This window comes from Fomitiporia mediterranea, assembly GCF_000271605.1.
Source record: "Fomitiporia mediterranea MF3/22 unplaced genomic scaffold FOMMEscaffold_7, whole genome shotgun sequence".
NCBI lineage: Eukaryota > Fungi > Basidiomycota > Agaricomycetes > Hymenochaetales > Hymenochaetaceae > Fomitiporia > Fomitiporia mediterranea.
In genome coordinates, this window is record NW_006760392.1 from 558,053 (window position 1) to 578,788 (window position 20,736).

Sequence of the window (20,736 nt, forward strand, 5' to 3'; positions counted from 1 at the left end):
AGGATGGTCGAGCCTGGATCAACAAGATGAAACATAGTAACAGGTCAAACACAGCGTGCGACTCGGTGAAGTGACAGAGAGGCTGGGATGCTCACTTGACTAACACTCAGTTGAGTGAATGAAAGAGTGATCACCTTGGAATTCTGCTGAAATATCAGAATTGATATTTGTGAGTTTGGAGGGCACCCGAAGTGTACTCAAGATCAAATGAGGTCAATAGAGGCACGCCAGGGTCTAGATATCAGGGACCTTCTTGAAGACTCTTGTGCCTTGCTCGGATATAACATGTATTCTTCCTGGACCTAGGCTATATTTCCACCAGAAAATCAAAGAAGGGCCCAAGTCCAAGCTTTAGTCCTTGACTTCTTGGCTTTCGATGCACATACAGGGACCTTTGAAGGGAAGGACAAACTTCGGGTTGCCCGTTGTTATATCCCTCCCAAAATAGATGATGTTAGTGTGGGTGTGTCTGTAATGAGTAGTGATTGAGGGTATGCATAAGAAGAGTTAACCGAGCATTGGCTTTGATATCAGTAAATTGAAAATAGCTCCTAAGCTGTTCTTGTGTTCAGAAGTCATGTCCAGAAGTCTTAAGCTTGACTGGCAATCCGCAGGGAAAATGAGGAAGCAAGCATTTATAAGGCATCCATACGAAACGGGTAGATATGATCATCTTGAGTCAAGCCACAGAAGCGAGGAAACAGAGCACAGTACCGTGCAAGAGCTCTTTGAGAGCAGAACTAACAGACAGACGTGTTTCCAACGTCTTGCTGGATCGTGTTATCAGAAGAGGCACTTTAAATCCGTAGCATATTCTTGTCTGCTTGACTTTCGCTGCGCGTAAATGGACGTTGAGAATAGGGTGATATAAGGTGACAGCAGGAGTTTCTTGTCGTGTTTTGGTAATTATATTTAGCGTAAGAAACGGTTGCCGATGCCATGCCCTGTCCGATGTTTTCCGTTTATTATCGTATTGATGAGACTTCTCCTTGGAGTTTGTGGTTGCGCAGAAGCTACAGAACCGAGACATTTGATAGCAGAGACCAGAGAACTTTTCGGTTTACGAATGCCTGTGTTCGCAAATCACCGTTTGTAATAGCATCCCGCTTAGCAGATCAAAGAGGAAATTGAGGGCGATAGGTGATAAGAGACAAGAAATCACGGCAAAACAAATACTTGGGATTCGATTACGAATGTGGAAGGAGGGGTTAACTATGAATATGACCTGATTCCAATTGGAATCGGCGGCATTCCGAAGCTCCACTTATTTATTTTTGTCAGCGAAGGTATGGTCATCTGGATGATAGGAGGCGCGGGAAGGGAAAATTGTGAGGTGACCGCAGTAAGGCTGTTTGCTGGCACTTCACAGCTGTCCGATCCGGACGTGTTGTGTATTTCTTTACTTTACAGTTGCTGCGGGTTGATGGTAGGCCGTGGTGTTACCAGATGCGGAAATCTTGAGCGGCGTTGATCCCGTTGGACTGGGTTCACGACGATGTGAAACGTTTCGGTGAGCTGTCGGAGGCTGTTCAACTGGTCGCTGGCAGGAAGCAATAAAGCGAGTAGTGGGAAACCATGTGCTATTCACGGCCATTTGCGCAAAGAGCGGCTGGCTGTGTCATCCGAAGATTGTCACGCAGAGAATTTTGCATGGATTTTAATCGTAATTTATGGGTGTGTTCTGACATTCAAAAAAATGAGTGCATAGACGGCGGCAAATTGGATCGGTTGAGGAAGTAAACGGAGAAGGCGATGCGAGAAACGAGGTGCCAACGGAAGGAGAAAGAGTGGAGGAGCAGTGACGAAGACAGTGGACAAGATGTTCACGCCACCCAGTCCGGATATGGCCAGCTTTCCCATGCCGTGATGCGTTCGAGGCGGGCATGCGTTCGCCGCGACTTCCTCCTCTACTCTCTCACTCACTCCTCTTTCCCCCGTCCAGCCCCGTCGTCCTCAGCGACGTGCCCTCTCGTCTCCACCACGACTACCGTCAGACAGCTTGGACGGTAAGAAGGACGCGACGTTGCACTCAGAGACCAGCTAGTTCGGATTTCGTTTCAGTCCAACAGAGTCCTCCTGTCTCCGCCCAATCCTATATCTCGTCCCGCCCGTCTCTCCCTACATTTTACACCTCCTGATCGCAGTGATTTTCAACTCACCATCAAGCCACTAGAAAGCGATGTCTGGTCGACCGCCGGGTGGGCCTCCACGTGCCCCCGACGCTGCCTATGCAGCCGATCCACGCGTTGCACCTCAGATTCCCCAACCAAACCCATTTCACCCGGAATCTCAGAGATACTACGAATCAGAAAGCGATTTGGGTGACTACCCTTCAAGACGGAATACCTTTGCCTCAGACCTCGATGCTCAAGGCCCGTATTATGACCAACCAGGATCTTACGATTACAGTGAGTTGCCACACCTTTGTGTATCTTCGCTTCTCTGCGTTCGTTATTCGGGTTGGGCTCTCTAGATGCTAGACTGGAATTTTGCAACGCTGAGTTCTAGTCCTTTAGTGGATGGGCTGCTCGGGTTTGGATTGTTGTGCGGCCGCTTGTTGCACGCTGCATGATACATGTCTTCCCTATTTCATTTTGACGTTGATTTTCGCGCACCTTGCGGCGCCTATCAACCTTGATGCCTTGCTTTTGCGTGTTGTATGTGTTCTTCTGACCTGCTCTACTCACATGCATGTCTTCCACAGTGCATCCTCGCCAGGACGGCGACACGGATTCAGAAGTTGACGTATATGGACACCGATATGAGCCGTCGGCAGAATCACTGATGCCGGGTTCGCGAGTGGGTCTAACTGATACTCCAACATTAGCGGGCGACTATGGCGTCATGCCCGGAGGTGCCATGCGCGAGCCGTATCCTGCGTGGACCCCTGAACGACAGATACCGTTGTCGAAGGAGGAGATTGAGGATGTTTTCCTGGACCTCGCGCACAAGTTCGGCTTCCAGCGGGATTCAATGCGCAACATGTTCGACTTCCTTATGCAGCAACTCGACAGTCGAGCATCACGTATGCCGCCCGAACAGGCGCTCCTTACCCTGCACGCGGACTATATCGGAGGTTGGCATGCGAACTACCGGAAATGGTACTTTGCCGCTCAGCTAGACCTCGACGATGCCGTGGGCCAGTCACAAAACCCGGGACTCCAACGGCTTCGATCCACAAAACAGAAGCACAAGGGCCGAGCGACATCCGAAAAGTCGCTGAACGCAGCCCTTGATCGGTGGCGCCAGGCGATGCACAACATGACGCAGTATGATCGACTTCGTCAAATTGCACTCTATTTGCTCATCTGGGGTGAGGCTGCGCAAGTACGCTTTTGTCCGGAGACGCTGTGCTTCATCTTCAAATGTGCCGATGACTACTATCGCTCACCCGAATGTCAAAATCGTGACCAGCCTGTCCCGGAAGGTTTATATTTACGTGCTGTGATTAAGCCGCTGTACCGCTTCATTAGAGACCAAGGGTATGAGCTCCAAGACGGACGTTATATTCGGCGGGAAAAGGATCATGAACAAATCATTGGATATGATGACATCAATCAGTTATTCTGGTACCCGGAGGGGATTGCACGCATTGTTCTCACCGATAAAGTATGTTTGAAACATGTTTCCCAGGATATTCTTTCCTTGCTGACCTGTGACGCAGACGCGGTTGGTAGATGTGCCGCCTCCACATCGTTTTATGAAGTTCGATAGAATAGACTGGAATCGTGCATTCTTCAAGACTTATTACGAGAAGCGATCGTTTTTCCACCTGCTGGTCAATTTCAACCGGATATGGGTCATCCATATTTCATTGTATTGGTACTACACGGCGTTCAACTCTCCAACGGTATACACTAAATCAGGAGAGCAAAGTCCGACTCCTGCAATGAGTTGGTCAGCAACAGCGCTTGGCGGTGCAGTGTCGACGGTCATCATGATTCTGGCTACGCTCGCGGAATTTTCGTACATTCCTACAACTTGGAACAATACCTCTCATCTCACCCGCCGTCTACTATTCCTATTCATCACTCTCGCGCTCACCGCAGGACCGACTTTTTATGTCGCAATTTCGGATACTCCAGGCGCATCAAGTTCTGTCCCCTTGATCATTGGGATTGTACAATTTTTCATCTCTGTGGTCGCCACCCTGTTGTTCAGTATCATGCCATCGGGTCGAATGTTTGGTGATCGTGTTGCGGGCAAGTCGCGGAAGTATCTTGCAAGCCAAACGTTCACGGCTAGTTACCCATCCCTCTCGAAGACCTCTCGGTTCGGCTCGTTCTTACTCTGGTTCCTTGTCTTCGGCTGCAAGTTTACAGAGAGTTACTTCTTCTTGACACTGAACTTCTCCAATCCGATTAGAGTGATGGTGGGTATGAAAATACAAGGATGCTCTGACAGGTTCTTTGGAAACGCACTATGTACGAATCAGGCGGCATTCACTTTGACGATCATGTACATCATGGATCTTGTTCTGTACTTCTTGGACACGTTCTTGTGGTACGTGATTTGGAGTACAGTCCTCAGTATTGGCCGTTCGTTCGTGGTTGGCTTGTCGATCTGGACACCGTGGCGCGAAATCTTCACTCGCCTTCCGAAGCGCATATACTCGAAGCTCCTTGCGACTTCGGAGATGGAGGTCAAGTATAAACCGAAGGTGCTTGTCAGCCAGATCTGGAACGCGATTATCATCTCGATGTACCGAGAGCATTTGCTGTCCATTGACCATGTTCAGAAGCTGCTGTATCATCAGGTTGCGACGGATGGAGATGGTGATAGAAGGGCTCTTCGTGCGCCAGCGTTCTTCATGAGTCAGGGTGATCGTGGATTCAAGGGCGAATTCTTTCCTCGCGGTAGCGAGGCAGAGCGTCGTATCTCGTTCTTTGCGCAGTCATTGTCAACTAACATCCCTGAGGCTTTGCCTGTAGATGCGATGCCGACGTTCACTGTGTTGACACCACACTATTCGGAGAAGATCTTGCTGTCGTTGCGTGAGATTATAAAGGAGGAGGATCAGCATACACGTGTTACTTTGTTGGAGTACCTCAAGCAGTTACATCCGATTGAGTGGGACAACTTTGTAAAGGACACGAAGATTCTTGCGGAGGAGTCGAATATGTTCAATGGCCAAAATCCGTTCGGAGGTAGTGACGAGAAAGGCGGAAGTGGGAAGACCGCGGATGATTTGCCGTTCTACTGCATTGGGTTCAAGAGTTCAGCACCGGAGTTCACACTGAGGACGCGTATTTGGGCAAGCCTGCGTGCACAGACCCTTTATCGCACAGTATCTGGTATGATGAACTACGCGAAGGCAATCAAGCTTTTGTACCGCGTCGAGAACCCGGAAGTCGTGCAGCTGTTTGGTGGTAACACTGATAGGTTGGAACGTGAGCTAGAACGCATGGCTCGTCGCAAGTTTAAATTCGTTGTTTCGATGCAGAGGTACGCGAAGTTCAACCCGGTTGAGCGCGAGAATGCAGAGTTCTTGCTTCGTGCGTATCCAGACCTGCAAATCGCGTACCTTGATGAGGAACCTGCGAAGAGGGAAGGCGGTGATCCTCGATTGTACAGCGCTCTCATCGATGGGCACTCCGAGTTCATTCCTGAAACTGGCCGTCGCAGGCCCAAGTTCCGTATTGAACTACCGGGTAACCCTATTCTTGGAGATGGTAAATCGGACAACCAGAACCACGCGATCATCTTTTACCGTGGAGAATACGTGCAGCTCATCGACGCGAACCAGGATAACTATCTTGAGGAGTGCTTGAAAGTCCGGAACGTACTTGCGGAGTTCGATGAGTATGCAGTGTCCAGCCAGAGCCCTTACGCTCAGTGGGGTCACCAGGACTTCAAGAAAAACCCAGTGGCAATCGTGGGTGCTCGCGAGTATATCTTCTCTGAGAGCATCGGCATTCTCGGTGATATAGCTGCAGGCAAGGAGCAGACATTCGGCACACTCGCAGCTCGTGCACTTTCATGGATTGGTGGGAAACTGCACTATGGTCACCCGGATTTCTTGAACGGCATTTTCATGAATACTCGTGGTGGGGTCTCGAAAGCGCAGAAGGGTCTTCATTTGAACGAAGATATCTTTGCAGGTATGAACGCGATGGGAAGAGGGGGTGTTATCAAGCATACGGAATACTTCCAATGTGGGAAAGGACGCGATTTGGGCTTTGGAACAATTTTAAACTTCCAAACAAAGCTAGGGCATGGAATGGGCGAGCAGATGCTAAGTCGCGAATATTACTACCTTGGCACGCAGCTTCCTATCGATCGGTTCTTGACGTTCTACTACGGCCATCCCGGCTTCCAGATCAACAACATTCTGGTTATCTTATCCGTGCAGGTCTTCATCGTGACACGTATGTTTTCCTTTGTAATACTGCTAGAAATCTGAATTGACCATCTTTGCTAGTGGTGTTCCTCGGCACGTTGAATAGCTCGGTGACAATTTGCAAATTCAACAGTCAAGGCCAGTTCATTCCGAATCAGTCTGGATGCTACAACCTTGATCCTATCTTTGATTGGATCAAGCGCTGTGTCTATAGTATCTTCTTAGTGTTCATGATTGCATTCATGCCTCTGTTCTTGCAAGGTAGCACTTCCCCTTTGCTTATTTTTCTCTTGAGATACTCACTAATGACCTTAGAACTTGTTGAACGTGGTGCCGGTCGTGCCGTCATACGCCTTACGAAGCACTTTTGCTCACTGTCGCCCGTTTTCGAGGTGTTCTCAACGCAGATCTATGCCAACTCAATCCTGACCAATCTTAACTACGGTGGAGCCCGATATATCGCGACGGGTCGTGGGTTCGCAACTTCGCGTCTCAACTTCAGCACGTTGTTCTCTCGTTTCGCGGGTCCAAGTATCTACCTTGGAATGCGCACGCTCATTATGCTGCTTTACGTGACGTTATCTCTGTTCATTCCGCATATCATCTATTTCTGGATCACAACACTCGCTTTGTGTCTGGCGCCATTCATTTTCAACCCGCACCAGTTCTCGTTCGCGGACTTCGTTATTGATTACAGGGAGTTCCTTCGTTGGATGTCGCGTGGTAATGCTCGGGCGCACAAGAATGCTTGGATTGGGTACTGCAGATTGTCGCGTACAATGATTACTGGATACAAAAAGAAGAAACTGGGACAGCCATCGGACAAACAGAGCGGTGGTGACTCTCCTCGTGCTGGTTGGCGTACGGTCTTGTTGTCGGAAATTGTGTTCCCGATTTGCATGGCGATCCTCTTCGTCATTGCCTACCTCTTCGTCAAGTCATTCCCACAGAACCATAACTCCAACAAGGAGAATGCGAGCCCACTTGTTCGTATTGCAATTGTGAGCTTGGGTCCAATTGTCTGGAATGCCGCGGTTCTGCTCGTCTTGTTCATGGTCTCGATCTTCATTGGCCCAATGCTCGATACTGTCGCGCCGAAGTTTGGAAGTGTAATGGCGTTCATTGCACATACGTCGGCATTAGTTGGTATGGTGGGATTCTTCGAATTCTTGGTGAGTAATTCGGTGTTAGCTTAAGAGTGATTACTAATTTTGCATGTAGTGGTTCCTCGAGCTCTGGAATGCCTCACACGCTGTCTTGGGTTTGATCGCAATCATTTTCATCCAGCGTGCCATTCACAAGATTCTTATCTCGGTCTTCCTGTCGCGTGAATTCAAGCACGATGAAACGAACCGAGCATGGTGGACAGGTAAATGGTACGGTCGTGGCCTTGGTGCGCATGCAATGAGCCAGCCTGCTCGCGAATTTGTAGTCAAGATTATCGAGTTGTCGCTTTGGAGTTCGGATTTCTTGATCTGTCACGTTCTTTTGTTCTTTCTCGCATTGCCGTTGTTTATTCCCTACATCGATCGTTTGCATGCAACGCTTCTATGTAAGTTTTCGTTCATTCGATTGTGCAGAGGACGTTTACTGAATTCTGATTTTCGTAGTCTGGTTACGTCCTTCGCGACAGATCCGCGCGCCGTTGTATTCTCTCAAGCAGAAGAGGCAAAGGAGGCAGATAGTCGTCAAGTACGGCATCGTATTCCTTCTTGTATTCGGCATATTCATTGCCTTGATCGTCGTTCGTACGTCATAACGTATTGCAAGCTCACTTTTCCAGTTGCTGACTTTGTTTATTCCTTCAGCGGCGATCTTTAGCGATACGATCAGCGAGAACTGTACGATATGCCAGAACATCTAGTTTCCCTCTCTCTCTTTCCCCAACTCCCTCGCATCTGACGGACATTCTTATAATCAACCAACCAACCAACCCACCACTGTTTTCTTGTGATACGGCATGGACAACTGCTATCGGTTCTTTTTTAAGAATACCCGACGTAAAATTTAATGACGGACCTCCATCTTCTTTCAAATCCTGTTTTCTTTCGTTTCGATCTAAATACGCATGGTTTCTTTTTTTGTTCCCCTTCCTCCCTCCCCTCTCTACCCTATCCTATTCGTACACCCTTTTCAGCACTTGTGTGCCTGTCGTTATTGACTCCACGAAATACAGACATGACTATTTGTTGCTGCTTTCCAGTAAAATCTTTTTCCTTTCGTGATCTTGATGCTATCGCATGCCACCTTCCAATTTGTAGGTAGGTATCTTGACACACATTCCTTCCTTCCTCTTGTGACTTATTTGCACTGTATGCGTTCGCGTCCTTATTCTATCCTGTCTTGCATCCTCGGACGTCTATCTAGCTTACTTAGGAAAAAATTGTAACGATGTGATGAATTTTATTTACTTAGAGTGGAGGTTTCGAGTGCAAAAATGTTAGTCGCATAAAATCAAGAAAAATAATTTAGAATAAAGGCAAGATAACGGAAATACACGGTAGAGTATGTTGCATGTTATACGTCCCTATTCCTTCCTGTCCCCGGGGCCCATAGGTACAATCAAGAAGTGAAGGACATATCGAGTGACAAAGCAAGACCAACAGGAAACGACAGTAGCGTATACAAGAAATTAATAGATTCGATGAGATGAAAGTAGTTCACGTAGTGTCCATGTCATTCCCCTCATCACCTTCTGCCACCTCCTCACCTTCAGCATCCACATTATCCAAAAGCGCTTTAACGTCCTGTACCTCTCCAACGCGCTCGGTTTGGTCAACGACGTTCGAGACGGCGTTGCTTCCACCGGGGGTAGGGGCAGGTGCGTTTTCTTTGGCTTTTGCGATGAGCTGTTGGACGGCCCAGGTGACGTACCCTGTGTGACCTGTTTCCCAGAGACGTTTGCTTGGGTCGGGAGGGGGGATTGGGGAGGTGAGGGTTCCGTCGATGTGGGGGAGGGAGGCGATGGATTCGAAGAGGAGGGTGAGGGAGGGGGGGAGGGTTGCGAGTGCTGCGAGAGGGTTTGTTTGTGGGTTGTCTGTTTGTGGAGGAGAGGTGGAAGAGGTGAAAGAGGAGGGGGAGAGGTAGGAGACGCGTGAGAGGTTACGTTCGGAGCGGAGACGACCGAGGCGGGAGATGCGAAGGGCTTTTTGGTATGTGCGTTTGAGGCGGCGTTGCTGTAGATTCAAATATATGTCAATACATATGCAGCAACACACTGAGGGGTATGGACTCACGTTCTCAATCTTGCGACGAAGCTCCTCGATGTCTGCCATGAGCTCAGCTTCTTCCTCTGGACGAGGGTTTAAGTCAAGTCCTTGTTGATGAGGGGCGACAACGGGTAAGTCGGGCGGGATGGCGAATATGTTCCGCAAAGACCAAGCCTCGAAGAAATCGAACGCGATATCCGTATGCGACTCCAACAACGTACTAAACGCGACGAGACCTTGTTCAACAGCTTCCAACCCATCCCACTCTGCGTCTTCTTTTTCTTTCTCCTTGTCTTTCCCACCTCTTCCTTTATTCTTTTTCTTGTCATTGTCGGAGGGGGGAGCCGAAGGGTTGGCGGTACGTGCGTCTGCCCAACGTTGCATGAATGGTTCCATGGCTTGGATGCATTGGAGGATCGCCTCTGCTGCGGTGTTGATTATGTCGTCGAGGAGCATTTGAGGAGAGAAGCCGAGGAGTTCGGGGACGAGAGTTGGGTGGAGGGTGGCTTGCCCGCCTAGTGGGGCTACTTGTTGCTGTAGCTGTTGTTGTTGGTCGGCCATGAGTGTCGATGGTAGAGCTGGTTCAACGATGAGGAGCTGAGATTCCGCGTGCTTGAAGTGAGCTGTTTAGGGCCGGCCTCGTCGCGTCAAGAGCCCATTGACCACGCGTCGTCCTTCCTCCTCCTCCTTTTCTCTCGACTGTATCCCGAGAAACATCATTCAAAAACACGCCGAAGAAAAGCGAAAAACATGGATGTAGATGGCCCTTCATCACCCCCTCCACGGTCATCACTGCCGCCCAGTAGTGCGCCTATGCCGTCTCTCACAGCTAGCACGAACGGCGTGCCCACACCATCTCGCGTGAATGGTCGACAGGCGCGACAGACAAACGGTAGTTCCGCAGCAGGTGGAGGTGCAGATGCTCTGGCTCTAGATGACATCAACCCGGACGCAGGCGCTGAAGTTGATATTGAGGGCATGCAGCGTCGGCAACGACTAAGGACGAGAGGCATTATCGATAACGACGTGCCGATGGTGAGGGACGCGCTCGGGGAACAGATCACGGAGAGTTTTGAGACTTTCTTGAAAACGTGAGTATGCTATGTGAGTCTCTGTGAAGGCGGCTCTAAGTATTCCCTAGATTTACTGAGGAAGTCGAGCTCGGAGCTCCGACGCCCGCAGCGGATGATATGCAAGACGTGACTGCTGGGGGCACTCTACTCTACATTGCACAGGTGGAGATTATGAGAGACCATGAGCTTACGACTATGTATGTCGACTTCACGCACATCCTCAAGCAGGACGACGTACTCGCTCAGGCGATCCAGACGAAGTACTATCGTTTTATGCCGTACCTCAAACGCGCCGTACATAATCTTGTTGCGCAGTATGCACCGGATTACCTCCAAGAGAACCCTAGTGCACGAAGTGATCAGACTGGCGCACAGACGAAAGACTTTAGTGTCGCGTTTTATCATCTACCCTTAGTCTCGGGCATTAGGGAGTTAAAAACAGAGCGCATTGGAACGCTGATGAGCGTGAGTGGGACGGTTACGAGGACTAGCGAAGTTCGTCCAGAACTCTTGTATGGTAGTTTTGTTTGCGAAGCTTGCCATGGTATCGTGCACGATATTGAGCAGCAATTCAAATACACTGAGGTTGGTCCTATATTTCTTACCTTTTCTATGTCAGTCTGGTTTCTCATGCATGTTTCTTTTTACAGCCAAATCTATGCCCGAACCCGACTTGTGGAAATCGTACTGCATGGCAGCTTCAAATCGACTCATCGCGTTTCACAGACTGGCAGAAAGTTCGTATTCAAGAAAACCCATCCGAGATTCCGACTGGCTCAATGCCTCGCTCGCTCGATGTCATTCTGCGCAGTGAGCTCGTCGAGCGTGCAAAGGCTGGAGATAAATGCGTCTTTACCGGTACCTTCGTGGTCGTCCCGGACGTGAGTCAAATGGGTCTGCCTGGAGGTAACAAGGCGGAGATGGTGCGCGAGGCAAGGAAAGGTGGTGCTGCAGGCGTTGCAGGCGCTGGTGCGGTAGGACAGACTGGGGTTACGGGTTTGAAGAGCCTCGGTGTTAGGGATTTGTCGTACAAGACGGCGTTCCTTGCGTGCATGGTGCATGATGTAGATGGACGAGTAAGTTACATCAGTTTCGTGCTTTCTTCTGTTTTAATGAAAGTTATTTCAAGACGGGTGCGAACGTACATGGAGAATCGGATGATAGCGAAACGGATACCGAAACCTTCCTGCAGACGCTCACCGATCCTGAACGCGAAGAGCTCGAGGCGATGGTTCACTCAGATTATATCTACTCTCGTCTCGTCTCGAGCATCGCACCGACAGTATACGGACATGAAGTGGTCAAGAAGGGCCTCCTCTTGCAACTAATGGGAGGAGTGAATAAAGTGACGCCAGAAGGGATGCACTTGCGTGGCGACATTAATATTTGCATTGTCGGCGACCCTTCCACATCGAAGTCCCAGTTCCTTAAGTACATCTGTTCCTTCCTCCCTCGTGCGGTGTACACGTCTGGAAAGGCTTCCTCTGCTGCAGGTCTGACCGCTGCAGTAGTGAAAGACGAAGAGACTGGAGACTTTACAATAGAAGCTGGCGCTTTGATGCTTGCAGACAATGGTATCTGTGCAATCGACGAATTCGACAAAATGGACATCTCGGATCAGGTTGCGATCCACGAAGCGATGGAACAACAGACCATCTCAATCGCCAAGGCGGGCATTCATGCAACGCTTAATGCACGGACGTCTATCCTTGCCGCTGCGAATCCTATCGGTGGACGATATGACCGTAAGAAGACGCTCCGCCAGAACGTTGCGATGAGTGCACCAATTATGAGTCGATTCGATCTGTTCTTCGTTGTGCTAGATGAATGCGATGAAAAGATGGATCTGAACATTGCAGAGCATATCGTGAACGTCCATCGATTCCAAGATGCAGCAATTAATCCTGAGTTCAGTACCGAAGCGTTGCAGCGGTACATCGGGTACGCCCGGACATTCAAGCCGAAGGTAGGGTCGTTCCTTGACTGAGAAAGGACCCGTTTGCTAACAGTTTTGATAGTTAACTGCTGAAGCGGCCGATGTCCTTGTAGACAAGTATCGTCTACTTCGGCAAGACGATGCTAGCGGTTTCGGTAGAAACTCATATCGAATCACTGTCCGCCAGCTTGAAAGCTTAATTCGGTTGAGTGAGGCTATTGCCCGTGCGAATTGTACGCAAGAGGTATGCTTTACAGTGAACGATGATATATTTGTTTCGTCTGAGTTTTGTTCACAGATTACGCCTGCCTTTGTGCGAGAGGCGTATAACCTCTTACGACAGTCCATTATACATGTCGAACTTGATGACATCGACTTTGACGAGGAAGAACTGCAGGGTGAGAACGACAGGGCACAAGATCTTCGTGAGAGCCGAACTGCAGAAGCAACGGACGACGTCGAAATGGCACCTGCAGAACATGAGGCGACGGATAGCTTCAATGAGGCTGCAGGTCCATCTTCACCGACACGAGCAGGCGGACGTGTCGGACAGCTCGCTGCTTCTCCGGCTCCGGGTACCACTCCAGCACCAGCCGTGGAGCAAGCGCCTCCACAGCCAAAGCGAAAGATGAAAATCACACATGATAGGTATCAGCAACTTCAGAATCTGGTCGTGTTCCATCTATACGAGCACGAGCAACGCATGGGGCGAGGTGTAGACCGTGATGAGCTAATTGATTGGTATCTTGAGTCACGCGAAGAGGATCTCCAGTCCGTCGAGGAACTTGAGTATGAGAAAGAGCTGTTTATGAAGGTGTTACGGAAACTTGTCAAGGTTTGTCTTGTCTATTTATCCCTTCTTTTTCGAAGTATTCTGAGTTTGCCGCTTTCTCCTTAGGATAACTTCCTATTAACCGTCAAGGGTGATGTGCAAGAATCACTGCCTTTACCTACAGAAGAAGGCGAGACAGGGCAATCGCAGGATGACGCGAACACACGTGTATATTATATGCTGCATCCATCCGTTGACACTGAGACGGCTGGTTCACTCTCATAAAGTTCAGAATTAGCCTCCATTCAGCTTCTTTACCGTTGATTCCAGATGATTTGTGTTTTCTGCTGCTGTTCCATGTGTACTAATAGTACATTACCTGTTGATTACCTCCCTGTCTGCCTGCGATGGGAATTCTTTTCCTTTTTTTTTTTGTGGGGCTGACTCTTCATGACGTTCACGAGCCGATATGGGACTTGCGTGGTAATGAATTTCTGAGGTGAGTCGTCTTACATGTACATGTCCGTCCGCGCTGATTCGGAATAAGTATGCTTATTTCCACGCTCGACCCTGAGGCTCACGCGTAGGTTCCGCATGGTCTTCTAACCTATGAACACATAGCACATCTGAGGCGATGGCTCCGGTGCTAAGTGCTCTTCCTTCCGGCGCTATTTAGCAAGCTACCTACCATGCTTTTGATCATGTGGCACACCCAGACTTTACGCGTGGACGGGTTGACGCTCATATTTCTGTCATGTTTCGTCCGCTGTTGCTCTTTGATGGACGTCGTTAATCTGTGAAGTGCTCTTACCCTGCGTCACCTAGATCTATGAAGCTGCATTCAGGACTTATGATCGCTGCGAGAAGCAGCGCAAGATCCAAAAGTCTCAGGCTGGCTGGAGCCCGCTCAGGCATCTGTCGCTCCTCTGACTCTCGGGATTACGTCGTTGCTTTGTCTCCTGTCATTCTATGCTTATTTTTCGGACTTATTCCAGGGACATAGAATATAATACTCAACAATTCCGCTAATTCTATGTGTTTAATATCTCTCGTCTTGCTGGCAGTGATGCACATGCAAACGCCTTTGCATGTACCTTAAACGCTAATCATCCGTCCCTCTGACACAAGTACCGAGCGCCCTGGCGTTGCTATACGGATCCCGGAACACTCGATCGTGCATGCGACTTACTACTCGGGATCTCCTTAAGCAAGTTCTAGCCAAATTTGCTCATCTTGACCAATCTCTATACATGGTGAGGTGAGGTGCGGGTCTTCTAGGGTCTTGGTTCCAATACTCCGTACCCCGCATCACGTTGCAGTTTAAATTCAACTTCTTGGGCCTCACTTTTTCAGAGTTGATCTGCACATGGAATTTTGCCTGCTGACTTTAGGCAATAGAATATAAGAAATTATTTGGGGGCTTGTGATTTATGTTTTCTTGGTTCTAGAATGACTGCCGAGGTTTCATGGTATTATGACATACGTGTCAAGAGGAGAGTAGGTCTTTGACGAGGCACACATGATATGATGCACATGGATTGTTTGGTTTGGACCTGGGAGTAATTATGCATGTCCTTGGAAACGTAGATTGAATGGAATGAATGGAGTGTGAGGGGCTAATTATAAAAGACGAGGAGGTTGGGTTGAGTTTGTCTCATTGCGAGCTCGCAATTCTCTCCTGAAATCTCGACATGGTTATTGTACCTCTGACTTTGTTCGCACTTGTTGCTGGCGCGGCCGCCAGAACGTTTACGGTTTATAATAACTGTCCTTTTACTATTTGGTAAGTCGTTCATATCCCCTATCCCCCAATTCAATGTTATTTAGATTAAACGTACTGACTGTATGCCCCTCACTTCACCGTAGGCCGGCTGTATGTCTCTCTTGTATGCATTTATTATTATGCGTGGTAACTCATGAGAGTAGACGTTCACCGACTTGAACGTCGGGAGCGCCGTCCCAGACCATCCATCAGGGTCAGTCCGCTTTCATTCATTCGTCAAATTACAATCCACGCTCAATGCCATAGTCTTTCAGCTGGGAGCAAGCGGCGTATGCCTCCGTTAGCTTCTACGTCCCAGATAATTGGAAAGCGGGCCGTATCTGGGGTCGCCGGAATTGCAACTTTAGCTCGAATCCTGGTCCGAATTCTTGTGCTACTGGAGGATGTAATGGTGGACTCGTGTGTGATCCGCACACTGGTACTGTATGTTATCTGTGTTTTAGCACTTTTGGATGTGACCTAAGCGGTGATGTCCTTTGTCTTCTGTGTCATTTGTAGGGTGTCCCTCCGGCCACTGTTGCTGAGTGGACGCTTTCGGCTGACGGGAACCAGGATTGGTACGATGGTAAGGATTGTTTCCCAAACTCGATCAGATTTATTCCGAGCTTATTAACCTTTGGTGAAAAAATAAAGTTTCCCTTGTGGACGGCTACGACCTTCCTATGAGGATCTCCAACAACAAGGGATGCCCCGTTGCCGACTGTCCCGTCGACCTTGGTCCAGACTGTACGATTTCTTCTCTGGATGTTCCGACATCCTCCCTCAATGGACTGACGCATGTGTCCCTGTAGGTCCTGCTCCTTTGAAAGGTCCGTTCGACTCCACTGGCTTCCCGCTCGGATGTAAGAGCGCTTGCTTCGCGAATCTCGACGGTAATCAAGGTAAGACCTTCTCTCCTCCCCCCTGTTCCGTCTCGGCAGGAATGCTTACCTCCGGTCCTCTTCTCAGCGGACTCGGCGAACTGCTGCTCAGGCTCACACAACACACCCGCGACCTGCCCGGCCTCTGGTGTGCAGTACTACGACTACTTCAAGAGTCGTTGCCCGAACTCGTATGTTTATGCCTACGACGAGAGCAGTGGCACGGCGCTGTGGACTTGTTCGTCAACGCTTGCAGCAGATTATACGCTCACGTTCTGTCCTTGAGAGTTGTATATTGGTTTTGTTTTAATGCTTGGGAACGCAGGAAAGGTGTTAGCATGAAAAGAGACAGGGTTTTTTTACACGATTCTCTATTACAATCATGGTTTTGTTTTTTTCCAATGATTCTCTTGTAACATTCATTTTTCTGTGGGATTGTTTATTATTTACTTCTTAATTCGTGAGTTTATGTAATCCGATGTACAATCGGCATGCACATCACCAAAACGTGCAGAGTCTGACAAGGCAATGTATTTACATGTAGACTTTATAAGTAAATATAAGAATCCACAATATGTAAAAAATATATATCTTAGCTGTAAATTCCAATACATTTTCATGTTCGATTTGGTGATGCATGAGTCCAAAAATTGTTCCATTCCGGTCTTCAGGTAAAGTAGCTTGAAAAAAGAGAATAACGAGTGGGCATAATCTTGATATTCATGTACATAAAGGGCCTGCAAGTTCTAAATATCTCAGTTTTATTGTGAAATGCTGGCCATATAGTGTAGTGGTCATCACTCGGGATTTTGATAAAAAGTAATTCCCTTTTCCTTCCCGCAACCCAGGTTCGAACCCTGGTATGGCCTTAGGTATTATCATAATAAGTTTTTTTGAGTCATGTACTTGTTACATTCAGGGCCTGAGTCCTACAGCCCACTTTAGGTTAGTTCCAACTAGCCACATGTAGTTCCACTTGCATTTCACAAAGTCAAAAATAAAGTACTTTTCCTTAAGAAAGTATATGTTCTCCTTCTTTAATTCTAACTAACATTCTTAATACTTAAACCTAACAGTCTAAACTTACTCTAAACCTAATTAGGGTGGCTCTGCCCCCTCAAGGCCCCCTCCTAACTTCTCCCTCTGTTTATGACAAGGGCCACTATCTGTTAGAATTATGTAAGTAGTTAGTCAGAGTTATCTCTGATTAGACTGTAAAATTTAAAGTATAAATACAAAAAGTTAAGAGTTGATTTTTTGCTTTAGTCCAACCAATCTCAGGCTCATAGTGTAAGTACTGTCATCTACTAGTTCTTAAACCAGCACATTTTGTTTTTTAATTTACACAACAACTAATAATTTTTTTTACAAAAAAAAGTTACAATAATTAATTATATTTACTCAAGTATAATCTGTTAAAATTTTAAGTAAAAAAAATAAGAAATGAAGGAGAAATTACATTACAAAACATGAAAAAATCTTGTATACCCTTCTAAATATAGTAAGGTAGATTAAGTATTAGTAAACTATACAATTAAATATAAATACATACATGTTAATAATAGTATAGAGGGGACCTAAAGGCTTAGTAAGGGGACTCAGGCTACAACTATCCTACACAACAGAAGTAACAGGATACAAGTACTAGAACATAGTCAGAACTTACAGAATAGACAGAGAGAGAGTGAGACAAGTATAAAGTATATAGATTAAGTCTAAGAGTACAGGACTACCTAGAGTAGACAAGATCAAGACTACAGGACCAGTCTGATCTTGTACATGTATATATACTAAACTACACAAGTGTACTCAGGGAAGGATGAGCTACAAAGAATGAAGAATGAAAAGGTCAAAGATATGTGAACAAAGAATAAAGAGGTAGATAAAGGGTAAGAGACCTTAGAATAAACAAAGAATGAAGGGGTAGACAAAGGAAAGGAGCAACAAGGTAGAGAGGGATAGTGGTAGGAGTCACTGTAGGAATCAACCTGCATATAGTTCATATACTGTACACCTGAGGGACAGAAGTCCTGAGTTCTAGAACAGAAGGGTACAGAACTGATAGAACTGAGAGTGTAAGAGTGGTAGACTGTAACAATACATATTAGTAGTATACTTATTTTAAAATTACAATATAGGGACAGAATTCTTATTTGAATATAATCTTATGTAATTATTTGATATAAATACAATGTCATATAAGAGTTGGACAAGAAGTACAAAACAAATACAAGAGTCAGACAAGGATTACAAACAAATACAAGATTAACCAAGTATTCTAATGACATTAGAAGTCATTACAAGTAAGTGGAAATTATCATAACTACTAATATTGTTCTTGATTTCTTAAGTACTTGGAAGTTTTTTCTGCCTAGTAAGATAAACGTCAGAAAATCAACAAGTCCATTTTCCCACCAACTAAAGTGATCACGTGTGTGTTGGTTACTACTTATCTCGTTTCACTTTGCCTTCTGCTTTTCTCTCTCTCAACATCTCTTGCTTTCTTCCTGCCATCTCTCTCCTCTCTCTCACAACTAGCTTCTACTACAGAGTCTGCTGTTGCAAGAACAACTCCTTCAATATTTGCTGCTGTGTCCAACACAACCTGCTGCTCTACTGAACAACTGCATTACATTGTCCACGTCCAAAGACTTGCACCATGGGTCACTGCAAGATCGAGACTCACCCCAATAACGGTGCGTGCATCTCCTTGTCCCTCTCCATCCGCTAGCCTATTTCCATCGTCCCGTTTCTCTATCCCCCGTGCTATTTTCTCGCGCAATTCAGTTCGCCATGCTGACTCTATTTTCTCTCGCGGGCGCTGGTAGCACGAGCGCAACCGCTCAGTGACTTTTCTCAAGGCGAGTTGTGTTCTCAGTGTTTTTGCGACGCGTTGTGCGGGAGCTGCAGTGCTAGTGTGACGCATTGACTGAGTGGCACTGCTGTGCTGCTGTGCGCTCGCTATAATTATTTCGACGGAGGCTAACGCCTATTTATTTTTTATATCTCCTTCGCTGTCGGCTGTCGGTAACCACTCTGTGTGCTGTGCTGCGCTGTCTGTCTGTTGCATGTTCTTGGCTGGCGCGTCGAAATTGCCCATGGCGTGCAGCGGAAGAACGGGCTATTCAAGAAGACATATGAGCTGGGAATGTTGTGTTCTGTGGACGTAGCAGTGATCATCTTCGGTGCGTTCAAGGCCGTTTTGTCGCGCATCTTGCGTCCCTGTTCTCACACACCTGCCTGCTCTATTTTTGGAACACTATCTTCCTGCTCGATGTCAACGGCGGCATGTCGATTCCCTTCTTCGTCTGACACGCCCTGACCGCCCCGGGGGCAACTCCGGATGCCGATGGCCGATGACGCCAATGATGACGACGCCGCTGCAGAGGAACGGGCCGGCCACCATGTGAAGCTGCACGAGTACTGCTCGACCGACGTCGACAACATGGTCCAACGACGACTCTTGACTTTTCGCATCCGGGCCCTGAATCCCACGGCCCAATTAGGGATGACCCTGACTGACCACTTATGTAATTCTAGCATACTGTGGCCCTTGTCATGAACAGAGTGAGAAGTTAGGAGGGGGGTTTGGGGGGGCTCTGCCACCCCAATTAGGTTTAGGATAAGTTTGGGCTGTTAGGCTTAGGTGTTAAGTTGGGTTTTAGTTAGGATTGGGGGAGGGGAATATTTATTTTCTTAGGAAAAGTACTTTATTTTGACTTAGTGAAATGTGAGAGGAACTACATGTGGCCAATTGGAGCTAACTAAAAATGGGCTGTGGGACTCAGGGCCTGGATGCAAAAAGTATGCAACTTCCAACAACACATCCATGTGCATACATGTCTTTTGTGTTTCCTTTCTTTGCCATGCACCCTGCCTGCTGGTCACTGCAGCTGGCCCCTTTCTCCTAGTCTTCACACCAGCCATTGACTCATTATTTTATCCCTATTTCTTTTTACATTTTATTTTGTTTACTTTGTGTGACTACTTGCTGACACTTGCCTGCTCTTCTCACACTCTCCCTAGTGGACTTTATTGTGGCCCCCAAAATGAACTGTGTAATATGTGATGTGATGCAATACCACCCATGGACGTGTCAACCCCTGTATGTCTGATGATCGCCCCCAATGCACTACTCTCTCATTGCCCCCTGTGCTAAATTGCAGTTGCTACAGTCTATCGGGGACAGGGAGCGTGCCAATCAGACAGACTGTAGAGGTGATAGTAACGGGAAGTGCGAGCGGACGCGTGCAGGCGTCGTGAGGGACCAAGGAAGCCTACGAAGGCTGTGTAGTGAAACACAATGCAGGCGAGATGTGTGGCTGTGCAGCCGGGTGTGGAGGGCAGGAGCAGAAGAATGGTAGCGAGAGAGGATGGATACTATCCATACATCACGCATCCGGTTCGGTCGACCTGTATTGTTGTAATGTTCTGGCATGGCTTTTTCTCACTAGTTTGATGGGGAACAAGAATCTAAGCATCCAGCTGACTTTAGCAAGCAACCAGACGATGGTGTTCATGATGACAACAACAACAATGATGAAGGGCCAAGGCCCTCAGGTTCTGGAGGCGCTTCTTCAGCCACAGCCCAGTGGATCTTCTGGAGGAACTATGGGAGGCAATGTGGGTATGAGTGGAAGAAATAAGAGTGGTACAGGATTTAATAGTAGTTCTAGTAAATACTTTCGCCTGTAATTATTTACTCAAGTATAATATATTTGTTTTCTAATTCAATAATGATAAAAAAGAATGATTATTGTATG

General features: G+C 47.6%; 7 protein-coding genes and 1 non-coding gene across 8 annotated transcripts; 5 read left to right on the forward strand and 3 right to left on the reverse strand.

The window, feature by feature from the left end:
- Nucleotides 1–1,399: 1,399 nt before the first annotated feature.
- On the reverse strand, nucleotides 1,400–1,860 carry FOMMEDRAFT_157068 (uncharacterized protein; the record flags this gene model as incomplete). Its single annotated transcript, XM_007267281.1, has 2 exons — nucleotides 1,400–1,609; nucleotides 1,687–1,860. 2 exons carry the CDS (start codon nucleotides 1,858–1,860, stop codon nucleotides 1,400–1,402), a joined length of 384 nt encoding a protein of 127 aa, XP_007267343.1.
- An 831-nt stretch (nucleotides 1,861–2,691) lies between these two features.
- FOMMEDRAFT_86578 (glucan synthase) lies at nucleotides 2,692–8,099 on the forward strand (the record flags this gene model as incomplete). Its single annotated transcript, XM_007267282.1, has 6 exons — nucleotides 2,692–3,609; nucleotides 3,665–6,368; nucleotides 6,422–6,601; nucleotides 6,656–7,512; nucleotides 7,562–7,892; nucleotides 7,951–8,099. The coding sequence occupies 6 exons, from the start codon at nucleotides 2,692–2,694 to the stop codon at nucleotides 8,097–8,099; spliced, it is 5,139 nt and encodes a 1,712-aa protein (XP_007267344.1).
- Nucleotides 8,100–9,000: 901 nt separating this feature from the next.
- On the reverse strand, nucleotides 9,001–10,007 carry FOMMEDRAFT_108973 (uncharacterized protein; the record flags this gene model as incomplete). Its single annotated transcript, XM_007267283.1, has 2 exons — nucleotides 9,001–9,516; nucleotides 9,577–10,007. Coding segments are annotated over 2 exons (947 nt in total), but the record flags the coding sequence as incomplete, so codon positions are not given.
- Nucleotides 10,008–10,311: 304 nt separating this feature from the next.
- Nucleotides 10,312–13,707, forward strand: FOMMEDRAFT_124053 (mis5 protein). Its single transcript, XM_007267284.1, has 7 exons — nucleotides 10,312–10,640; nucleotides 10,691–11,207; nucleotides 11,273–11,698; nucleotides 11,752–12,588; nucleotides 12,641–12,802; nucleotides 12,857–13,393; nucleotides 13,457–13,707. Exons 1-7 carry the CDS (start codon nucleotides 10,363–10,365, stop codon nucleotides 13,613–13,615), a joined length of 2,916 nt encoding a protein of 971 aa, XP_007267346.1. The 5' UTR covers nucleotides 10,312–10,362; the 3' UTR covers nucleotides 13,616–13,707.
- A 1,314-nt stretch (nucleotides 13,708–15,021) lies between these two features.
- On the forward strand, nucleotides 15,022–16,258 carry FOMMEDRAFT_87920 (thaumatin-like protein; the record flags this gene model as incomplete). The annotated part of the gene is made up of 8 exons (XM_007267285.1): nucleotides 15,022–15,113; nucleotides 15,197–15,203; nucleotides 15,257–15,306; nucleotides 15,368–15,536; nucleotides 15,612–15,678; nucleotides 15,747–15,839; nucleotides 15,905–15,994; nucleotides 16,062–16,258. 8 exons carry the CDS (start codon nucleotides 15,022–15,024, stop codon nucleotides 16,256–16,258), a joined length of 765 nt encoding a protein of 254 aa, XP_007267347.1.
- Nucleotides 16,259–16,749: 491 nt separating this feature from the next.
- Nucleotides 16,750–16,842, forward strand: FOMMEDRAFT_t43. The gene has a single exon. It is a non-coding gene; the product is annotated as a tRNA-Gln (tRNA).
- A 1,760-nt stretch (nucleotides 16,843–18,602) lies between these two features.
- On the reverse strand, nucleotides 18,603–19,420 carry FOMMEDRAFT_157073 (uncharacterized protein; the record flags this gene model as incomplete). Its single annotated transcript, XM_007267286.1, has 2 exons — nucleotides 18,603–18,934; nucleotides 19,210–19,420. The coding sequence occupies 2 exons, from the start codon at nucleotides 19,418–19,420 to the stop codon at nucleotides 18,603–18,605; spliced, it is 543 nt and encodes a 180-aa protein (XP_007267348.1).
- A 640-nt stretch (nucleotides 19,421–20,060) lies between these two features.
- On the forward strand, nucleotides 20,061–20,619 carry FOMMEDRAFT_157074 (uncharacterized protein; the record flags this gene model as incomplete). The annotated part of the gene is made up of 4 exons (XM_007267287.1): nucleotides 20,061–20,078; nucleotides 20,140–20,232; nucleotides 20,304–20,375; nucleotides 20,428–20,619. The coding sequence occupies 4 exons, from the start codon at nucleotides 20,061–20,063 to the stop codon at nucleotides 20,617–20,619; spliced, it is 375 nt and encodes a 124-aa protein (XP_007267349.1).
- Between the last annotated feature and the right edge of the window lie 117 nt (nucleotides 20,620–20,736).

Bases quoted from the DNA above. Each gene is read 5' to 3' on its own strand.
- FOMMEDRAFT_124053 (XM_007267284.1), top strand. From the start codon at position 10,363: ATGCCGTCTCTCACAGCTAGCACGAACGGCGTGCCCACACCATCTCGC. The intron at 10,641-10,690 runs GTGAGTATGCTA...AGTATTCCCTAG, and splicing joins TTTGAGACTTTCTTGAAAAC to ATTTACTGAGGAAGTCGAGC. The intron at 11,208-11,272 runs GTTGGTCCTATA...TTCTTTTTACAG, and splicing joins AGCAATTCAAATACACTGAG to CCAAATCTATGCCCGAACCC.